We start from the raw sequence: 11,029 nt of genomic DNA on the forward strand, positions 1-11,029 counted from the left end.
TTGTTACTATTCTGATTTTGTTGATTATTGTTATGTTGTCTCCTAGTATTTTGACTTTTTGGAAAATTGCCATTATTATTGTTGTTTTATTATTATTATTGTTGTTATTATTATTATTATTGTTGTTATTATTATTATTTCTTTGATCAATATTGTTACCTGAGTCATTCTCGGTATTTTACGAATTAACAATCTTTGATTTAAATTTCCAAAATTTAGACCGATATATTTAGCAATTTCATTTCTAACCATTTGCACTGTTGTTAATGGTATTAGCGAGACTGCCATGGAGCCTGCAGCTAATTCTTTTATTCGTTGAATCAATAGTGAACTTAATATATTTACTAAGCTTTCATTATTTTCAAATACAGCAAAGTCTGTTATTTCTTACACTATGTACTTTACCTTAATATCTAAATCTTTAATAGATGTCACTCTGAGATTGTTGATCTTCCTAGTCAAACCCATTTGGTCCATTCTGGCCGGTAATGATGTCGCAATTTCTCCTTACATTCCTCCCACGTTGTCGGTGTGTTGATGGTGAGAACTGTTCTTGCCTGTCCTTGAATCTTCGTGTTGAATATAACGCTGAAAACCTGATCCGCATCATCTGCATATTCCTGCATAATCTGGTCCACTGAAGCAATGAATCCATGAGTAATTATCTGTCCAGTAAATGTTGTCTTCCAACATTTACTGGACAAGATGGTATCGAGTTTCCTTTTCAATCTGGTTTCTAGCTCTTGTTCTTGAGTTCACATTTGGTAGTTGCATTTGTTGAACAACAATTTGAGTGAGAGCCTGAATGCAATGCTGCATTTCGTTTATATTTTCGTTTTCCATTTTAAAGTTTATATTTTTTTTTATCTTTGATTGTTAAATTGCCACTGGATTGTTTTTAGTTTTTAGTTTAGTTGCACAATTATGACTTTGTCCCTTTTATGCCACTATTGTTTTACACTTTTTCACTTTTGGCGATAATTGTTATGCCTTTTCAGCTAAGTTCAAATATCACTTCTTAGTGTGTGTTTTGTTTTTGTTTTAACTTTTCACTTTCGAAAACACTTGATATGCCTTTTCAGCTAGTTCAAATGTTACTCTTAGTGTGTTATTAATTTATCTGTCTGTTCAGACTGGTTGCGCCAGTTATATATATTTGACATATATATACATGAGTTGTATTTAATAAATAAGAATGTACACAGTGTTGTAGATTTGAACTGGTTTATTCAGAGAATTGATACAAACTGAAGTTAAGCTGTGCAAGAAGTGCTATTATATACTTGGATGTTGGCGGCAGCCAAACCGTCTAAGTTGTTTATAATTACGTTAGCATATTCTGACTTTGGAGTTGTGGTTAGTGTTTATATTGGGACTTGGGGTTGAGATTCGTTATTAGTTTCAGTTGCAAGAGATTGCAAGCTTGGTTGTTTATGTTTACGTTAAAGAAGCTAGCAGTCCCAGTTTGGGTTATTAGTTTATAGTGGAAGCTTGAATGTTTATGTTTACATAATTGACGAACGCAATCCCGATCTAATGGAATGCTTTGTATGTGTTAGTGTTGGGTAAGTGGTAAGTGGTGACAAATGAGATGGGGAAATGGTAAGTGGTGACAAATGTATAACTCGCGCGACGAGAGTCCTAACTCTACAAACTAGGTTTTGGCGTTCACCCATGTAAAACACAATTTCAGTGAAGGAAGCAAGAGAAGCCTCGGAAAGGAACCGATCTTACGTTGACGACCATAGCAAGCGCGTAAAAGGACAATGATTTGAGAGTATGCACCTGGAACGTACGAACATTGTACAGACCTGGTGCTGCTCAAAACTAGCAGATACCCTCAACAAATGTAGGGCTGACATCACTACTATCCAGGAGATGCGATGGATAGGACAAGGCTGCATAAAGAAGAAGAACTGTGACATATACTACAGCTGCCATCCAGAACGGCATGAATTTGGTTGGGGTTTCGTTATAGGTGCCAGGCTGCGGCGCCGAGAGTCTCTCACTTTCGGCCAACAAACGAGAGAATTGCAACAACCGAATTACTGCCAAATTCTTTAATATCAGCCTGATATGCGCACATGCCCCAACGGAGGAAAAGGACGCTTTCTATGCGGAGCTCGACCGAGCTTATGGCTGCTGTCTTCCCATGACATTAAAATTCTCCTCGGGGATTTTAATGCCAAGGTGACGAGAAGACATCTTTGGTGCCACCGTCGGGCGATTTAGTCTACACATGAGACCACCTCGAGCAATGGTCTCAGATTAATAGGCTTTGTAGCTGCGCATAATATGGTAGTTCATAGTACTGGATTCCGTCATTTGGACATACATAAGGCATCCTGGCTCTCTCCCGATCGACTGACCAGAAATCAGATCGTTCATCTTGTGACGCATCTAATATACTCGACGTGCGATCCTGTCGGGGTCCCAACATCGACTCCGACCATTATCTTGTTGCAGCTAAGATTCGCACACGGCTATGTGTGGCGAAGATTGCACGTCGAAGTGCGTTACGAAGGCTGGACATCGGAAAGCTGTAATCACAACAGGCGAAGAATGCATTCTCCACTCACGTCTAGGGGCAATTAAGCCGAGCACCTTCAATACCTGAAGACATAAGCGATATGTGGGCGCTCATATCTCACTCCCCTGCGAGCTTCGGCAGAAGAAGTGCTTGATTCCAGCGTCCTCTAACAAGGAATCCATGGTACGATCAGGAGTGTTATGACGCAACAGCTGCAAAGGACGCCGCCTACAGAAGAACACTGCAGGCTGGGGCGACACGAGCTATTGTGGATGTCTACAGGTCGAGAAGAAGAGACGAAAACGCCTTTTCAGACGCAAGAAGAAAGAGCAGGAAAGGCGAGAGTATGAGAGCATAGAGAGCAGCAGATGCAGAAATGAAGCACGTAACTTCTACCAGAGGGTCAAGCGTCTGACCCAAGGATTTAAGACTGGTGCAGTGGCTTGCAGGGACGATGATGGAAATCTTGTCACAGAAGCAGAGGTCGTGCTGAGGTTATGGAGGGATCACTTCGAGTCTGTTATCTGGCTCAAGCACAGACTCTGAAGACTATGATCCACAATCTATGGCACTGATATTGAAGTGCCAATCCCAAGTCATATCGAAGTCAAGGATGCAATCCAACGGCTTAAAACAACAAGTCTCCAGGTGCTGACGGCCTGCCGACAGAATTGTTTAAGGCAGCTGGTGATATGTTGGTAGGAGCATGCACCATATAATCAGTAAGATATGGCTCACGGAGAGCATGCCCGAAGATTGGAACCTCAGCATGATCTGTCCCATCCTGAAGAAGGGTGATGCCACGGTGCACGGTCTTCTTCCAGTTGCATACAAGGTCCTAACGAGCGTATTGTGTGAAAGACTGAAACCCCATGCTGAAGCACTGATTGACCTTATCAGTGCGGGTTCAGGCCTGGCAAGTCCACTGTTGACCAGATTTTCACCTTGCGCCAAATCCTGGAGAAGTCTTACGAAAACCAGATCGACACGTACCATCTCTTCGTCGACTACAAAGCCGCATTTGATAGCCCCCGGCGAGATCGCCTATATGCCGCCATGTCTGAGCTTGGTATACCAGCAAAGCTAACTAGACTTTGCAGAATGACATTGAGCAACACCATCAGCTCTTTCAAGGTAGGATGTGGCCAATCCGAAACCTTTACTACCAAGTGTGGCCTCAGACAAGGTGACTCGCTGTCTTGTATACTCTTCAATATTAATGGAGACTATAATAAGAAAAGACTGGTGTACATCGGACGGGCACGATATTAACCAACAGATGTGTCCAGCTCCTTGATTACGCTGATGATATTGATATCATTGGCCGCACCAAGCGTGTTGTCACAGGAGCCTTAGGGACTATTGAAAAGGAATCAGCGAAAGTAGGACTAGCGGTGAATATGGAGAAAACAAAGTTTATAGTGTGCTCTAGCAGAGAATCGCGCGTCTTGATTCTCAGCTGACTGCAGAAAACTATAGCTTTGGGTCCGTCAAGGGAGTTTATTTACCTAGGCACTGCTATAACAAGCACAAATGATGTCAGTCTGGAGATTAAGCGGAGAATAACACTTGCCAACAGGTGTTACTTTGGGCTCAGTAGGCAGTTCAATAGTAGAGCTCTCTCTCAACGCACAAAACCACACTCTACAAGACGCTCATTCTTCCAGTACTCCTATATGGTGCGGAGTGCTCTTGGAGTGTTCGAGAGGAAAGTTCTTCGTAAAATCTTTGGTCCAATCTGCGTGGACGATGTTTATCGCATCAGGTATAACCACGAGCTGTATGAGCTGTACGGTGATGTTGACGTGGCCAGTCGAGTGAAATCTCAAAGACTTCGCTGGCTGGGCCACGTTGCCCGTATGGATGAAGACGCCCGGCTCGTAAGGTGTTTGCTGCGGTGATTGTTGGGACACGAAGGAGAGGACGACCCCGAACGCGTTGGCAAGACCAGGTGATGGAAACCCTGTCCCGATAAAAGGGTTGTCATGGCCATATAAAAATACTAAAATATACCGAATGGTATTTTTGGTATATCGATATAGTACACCATTCAAAATATACCGTATACGGCACAATGTTCCAGATTGTCGGCCAAAGCAACTAAGACCACAAAAGTATTTCTTTAATAACTTCCACAATTTTTATCTGATCGCAACCAAATTTTCAGGAATCATAACTACTACAGTAATTAGTGTATATAGCTTTAAATTAGACTTGTTATTCGATTTTTGATTTGCGGGGCGGAAGTGGGCGTGGCAAAAATTTGAAAAAACTTGATCTGCGTGCAAACATAACAAATGCTGTCGAAAAAAATTATAGCCCTATCTCTTATAGTCTCTGAGATCCAGTGTTTCATACGGTCAGACGGACAGAGACACACAGACACACAGACGGACAGACGGACATGGCTATATCGTCTCGGCTGTTGATGCTGATCAAGAATATATATACTTTATAGGGTCGGAGATGCCTCCTTCTACCTGTTACATACATTTCCTGCCGGCACAAAGTTATAATACCCTTCTACCCTATGTGTAGCGGGTATAATAAGAGTTTTCTACGAACTCGCGCCTTTACAAATACGGGACCAAACTTTGCATTGTATCCAGTCTGGAGACAACTTTGCTTGAAGTTTCGCCGGAACACTTCTTGTCCTGGTGCGAAAGTTATTATCCTTGCACGCAAATTATACCGTTTCTCGTTCACATCATGCTTCCGTTGCATCTGTCTACATTAGACATCTGCATGAGACCACTCACAACATACGTCTCATTGAATACATTCGAATGGAATTGAATGGAATGAGTGGAATGCAAGAAATGAATCGACATTGTGTCAGTATGAGTTCGCGTTTGGCTTCATAGCTTGCGACGTTGAACGAAATGAAAGAGAACGAATGAAGCGAAAAGGGAAATGACAAATTTGGCACTGCGTAGTATATTCGAGTAATTCGAGTTGTTGCGTGCAAATTCGGTTCATTCTTTTCTGAGGCCTGCAGTTCAAAGACGCATTTATGGACACTCTATTAATACAAGAAGCAAGCGAATCTGTATGTATTTGTAGTCCACTTTTTAGTTTAATATTGTTGTTTTAATTTATATGTATTTATAACAAGTTGTTTCTTTGTTTTCGTCGTGCTAAGATATTAACATGCGTTTTGTATTAACCAGTGTATTTGTGACCTGTCCATTAGTGTTTTCTGTGTTATATTTTTCAGAGGTAATTCAATTTGTTTGAAATATATAGGTTGTGCAAAGATCGGTGGATGTCAAAGAGAAGCTTAAAAGTGGGATGTACACCTTAGGCAATTTTTCTCCAAAATTAAAACCAAAATGGAGAAGAATTTGTCGATCTTGTAGCTTGTAAGACGTGCTATACTGTTTTGAAGTTTGCAGGAAGCACTTCTAACCTGGTCAAACACAAATGTTACGTCGTTAATGCCAGTAAATTCCGTGACGCTGCTCTAATAGATGTAAACAAAGCAACGAAAGACGAGGGCATATCTGTTGTAACAAAATGGGTACTTAAGAACTGCCGCCCACTTAAAGTTATGGACGACTATGGCATTAAAAGTTTGCATCGTTTTAATTAATGTTGGGGCAACATATGGTGCAAATGTCGACGTTGATAAGCTGTTACCACATCTAACAACCGTTTCCCGAAACATATCAACAATATATTCCTCCCACTTTGGCCCAATAAAACGAAATTGAAAAATACAAAGCCTTTGGGTATGCTATAACCAGTGACATATGGACCGACAACTATTTAAAAACTTCATATTTGTCGTGCACTGTCCAGGGAGGGAGTTTTGGTCGATCGCCTTATGGCCATGAAGTCAATGAAGGGCTCGCCCAGCACAGGTATATTAACCCAAACTTTATGTGTACAAGTAAAATTAAAATTTATTCATTGTCAAGGTGTCAATATACGGACAAAAATAGAAGCAATCTTGAAGGATTTTGGATGTGACCTCGAACTTGACAAACCCGTGGTTGTAACTGATCGTGGGTCGAACATGATAAAAGCCTTTTCGGACTCTGAGAAAATTAATTGCATCAATCACTTGCTTAACAACGCTGTGGAAAAGCTATTAATGCTATTCCTGAGATGGAAAATATTGTCTCAAGTTGCAGCAAGCTGGTGAAATATTTTAAAAAGTCTGGAAATAATTCATCGTTAGGAGTGTCTTTGAAGAGCTTTTGTCCAACTCGGTGGAATACCGTCTACTACTTACTAAAGTCAATTGAAGTCAATTGGGTAGAGGTAACAGATATTTTAAAAAGAAAAAATCAGGTCTGCAGAGGTGAGGGTATTAACATTAATCATTTAGGTCCAATTGTACGATTGCTGGAAGCTTTTAAAATGTGTCAAAAACTTGGAGCTTCTAAACGCCCAACAATTCATCTAATTTTGCCAAATTTAAATAAACTAAAGAAAGCCTGCCAGATTGATTACTATGACACAGACATAATAAAAGCCTTAAATTCGAACTCAATAGCCAAATTTTAACAACAGTAACTCCAAATTTGACAAAATACCACAACATAGCCTTGTTCCTTTTTCCTCCAACAAACAAACTTATTCAATTCACACCGACTGAGAGAGAGATCATAATTAACGATTGCAAAATTATTATGAATCACTTTCTCCAAAACAATAGCGAAATTAACAATATAGAACCCCAGTTGGTAAACGATGAATTTGCAGATTACTTAGAGGTCCCCAATGTGAGCCAATACTAGACATGGTGGAACAAGAGATTGCTCGATATTGCAATCTCAATGTTGCATACACAATTGACTTCAATGCTTTAGCTTGGTGGCATATGAACAAAGATTTTTTCCGCTGTTGCACAAGACAAGCTGCAAAATATTTTGCATTCCAGCGAGCAGCGCGGCTTCGGAAGGCACATTCTCAAACGCAAGAAATTTAATTACTGAGAAGCGTAGTCAAATAGCGACTAACTCAGAAAATATTAACAAAATAATGTTTTTGCATTCCAATTTAAGTTAGATATAAGGTTAATTTAGAAATAACTTCAAGAAAAACAATGAATTTACATACATATATTTGAATTTGTTTGTAATTGTTAATTTAGAAATTACTTTAAGAGAAAATCCTGAATTTATGTATAAATTAGTTAATAGCCTTGATGTTTTAGAAATAAGTTAAATAAAAACCATGAATGTAAAAACGCATTTCAATTGCCTACTACGCAATGCCTAGGTTTCCCTTTATTTACAGTTGCAACTCGAATCGTTCGAATTCAGCGTCGCAGTTTTCTGAGTTCTCACTTCATTCAATTCGTTTTCTTTCTCTATTCTTTGTGCGACTGAGTCGTACGTAAGCGAGTCAACTCATTCACTTCAGTTTGGCTTTGCTTTCAAATTCACTCAACTCATTTTGAGCATTGTGCATTTGAATGTGATTTTTGCCACTCATGCAGACGTCTAGTCTACATGCATTTTACGGATTAACTCGAATGAGTCCTGTCGATCGAATATTAATGATCGATCATCCAGCATGTTTAACTTTCTGAGTAACGCATTTGTTGACCCAGACGTAATCATATGCCGGCCGAAAGCCATGTAATACGGAGAAGTACCGATACTAGAATGCACGGACGATCTCAACCCACAGCATATTTTGCTTAAGCTTTCATCCCAATCGTTCTGATCTGGACGCAAGTAAGCTCTAATTTCCGAAATTACCGAGCGATTAACTCGTTCGGATGCATTCGCTTGAGGGGAATGATCAGCGGTGAACATCTGATTAACTCCATACTGTTTCATGAGCTTTTGAAACGCATCAGAGCGGAACTGCGATCTGGAAAGCCGAAAGCCATTAATAGTTCTCCTTCTAGATAGTGCATTACGAGGGGCCGCGTTTATTTTTTAACTGGCTTAAGGAAAACATATTTCGAGAAATGGTTGAGTACTATAAAAATCCCAATATTTTCACTCCTTGATCGAGGATTCGGTTCAAGAAAATAAATGAACAGGCGCTGGAAAAACCGCTGACTCTCAGGGGCTTTACCCAAAGAAGGTCTAAGTGCTCAATTTGGAGCTTTCGTAGTCTTACAAACTTCACAAGCGTAGGATGTAGGATTTAACATCAGAAACGAGACCAGGCCAGAAATAATATCGCCTCACTCTTTCGATGGTTTTGTGGATACCACCATGTGAGCACAAAGGACTGCATTGCGACTGGAAAAGGATTTCAGGGACCAATTCTTTTGGTATCCAGAGTTTCCAGGCATACTCCTCGTTTATCTGCCCTCCTGTCAAATGCTCAGCCTTACGATATACGTATCCACTATCGATTTTAAATCTGGAAAGTTCGTACTATTAGCAACTCCAAGTACTCTTGAGACTTGAAATGTGGCGAATGTAAATCCATAATTAACCCATGTCGTAAGTCTATGGCTGCCACTCAGGTACTCAGGCTCACAGAGAATCAGGTACCACATTCATGTAGCCTTTACGATGCTCTATTTTAAACCGATACCTTTGTAACGCTAGTGCCCAACGAGCCATTTTAATAAAGCATGATCAGTCACAATGATGAACTCGTGACCTTCCACGTAAGCACGAAAATTCTTTTTAGTACCACAATCGCTGCTAAACATTCTTGCTCAGTGACAGTGCAATTGCGTTGAGCCTTGTTGAGCTTTTTCGAAATGAAAGCCACGTGGCGTTCATCTCCGTTTTAATTAACTTGGACAAATCCTGCCCAACGCCAGATTTACTAGCATCGCAATGTATTGCAAATGGCTTAGCAAAATCAGGGCTCCGTAGCACGGGAGCTTCTCTAAGGCGTGATTTCAACACGTCGAATGCTGTGCATGCTTCCGGTGTCATACTAAATCTTCGTTTAGTTGTCATCAAATCTGTTAATGGTGAAGCTAACGAGGCAAAATTCAGAACGAACTTGCGATACCAAGCGCACAAACCGAGTGTGCAAGTGTGTTTTAGGAACTGGAAATTATTTTATGGCTCTGACCATCCTTTTAAAGCAGAAGACTCTTCTGTCTGACACGCAATCCTGGTATCTGTGTCCTTCCTTCCGACAATTCCAGCATACCATGCCAGCATGCCGAATTTCAGGCCTTACATTTTTTAAGGACACGTACAGAGGAGACCCCGACACTTCCAACTGATCTATCAATACAGACAAGCCTTCATAAAACTATCAAACAATTCGGTCGGTTTCTGTTTTCGGTTCCTATGAGCTCTTCTATGTCGCAATCGTCTCGTGCGATTTTGAACTGCGATCGCAACGCTGCGCACAATTCCCCATTTCACATCAATGACGCTTTTGTGACAGCGCCAATAGAGGGCCTTGCCTTCGAAGAGTACGCTACCATGCTTACACACAATCACAAAATTCCCGCCTAATGTTTAATGGGTGAGAGCCTCTGCTCTATATTTAAAATTATCCACGGATACTCCTGTTCCTGAACATTTCATTTTCCAACCACCTGTACCACTTTGTCAGGTCTATTTAATAGATCGGATGCATGCGACATAGGAGTGTCAGAATTGAGACTTCCAGAGGCAGTCGGTTATGAGAATACCACCTCAGCTAACCACTGCTTGTCGTAAAAGGCGACTAAAGTGGTATCAAGGCCGAGCCCAGTACAGCCTTGATTAGGATACTGGAAACACCACCTCTGACTTGATGAGTTGGGCTGACAGCCACAGTATTCTAGTATCTGAGTAGACAGAGTGATATCTTGTCGAAACGACTACTAGGCTAATGCTGTGACTGCCCCCGTCCCGTTAAAATCGTGGCTGACCTCTAAGCACGCTTAATGTTTCATCCCCATTCAGTTGGGCGTACAGGCTCAGTTGAGACTACTCCTGATCTACATGGATTTGGCTCTGAACATACGACCCCATGAAGTCGTATGTCAACCCTCGCATATCCTCCCTGCTACATAGACAACCATGATATCATTAGACACGACTGTACTACGAACATTGATAACGACTTAGAGTAGGGACCCAATTACAACGATGTTGACAACAAGCAAAAGGAAGAAAAGGAGAAGAAGAGAGAGAGGAGAGATTTACAGGAGTCTGCGGATCGACAGCGATCGGAAGGAGTGGCGAATGCTGACCCGTTCGCAAGGAAGCCAAGGGTTTCACACTCGCCGATAAGAGTGCCTGTAATTGCTGCGGTATCTGCGCCATCTGAACGGGAGTCCGAATTGGCTACAGATAGGAAGCACAGCAGGGTGAACAACGACCCCCGTCAACGCAACTTAACCTTAAAGTTGCGCAAACGCAGAGGTCAAAGCCAGTCCCACCATCGGACAACCCCACGAAGGAGAGCTCGTCGACACTATGACCGGACCCGGGGAAATTTTCAGAACTCGGGATGCACGGTGCTAGCAATGGGATTACCGATCTCGCCTTTACGGCCTGTGGATCTGATGATCCTCTTAGTATTCTTAACAAAATGCAAAGCAGAATCAGCGTACTCACGGCAGCA

The 11,029-nt window shown here is 41.5% G+C and overlaps 1 protein-coding gene across 1 annotated transcript; it reads left to right on the forward strand.

Annotated features, from left to right (window-relative positions):
* The first annotated feature begins 3,236 nt into the window (after positions 1-3,236).
* Positions 3,237-10,476, forward strand: LOC132797526 (uncharacterized). Its single transcript, XM_060809253.1, has 4 exons — positions 3,237-3,377; positions 3,431-3,664; positions 4,198-4,410; positions 10,366-10,476. The coding sequence occupies exons 1-4, from the start codon at positions 3,237-3,239 to the stop codon at positions 10,474-10,476; spliced, it is 699 nt and encodes a 232-aa protein (XP_060665236.1).
* Positions 10,477-11,029: the final 553 nt, after the last annotated feature.

The sequence above is a fragment of the Drosophila nasuta genome, unplaced genomic scaffold, assembly GCF_023558535.2.
Source record: "Drosophila nasuta strain 15112-1781.00 unplaced genomic scaffold, ASM2355853v1 ctg144_pilon, whole genome shotgun sequence".
NCBI classification, from domain to species: Eukaryota; Metazoa; Arthropoda; class Insecta; order Diptera; family Drosophilidae; genus Drosophila; species Drosophila nasuta.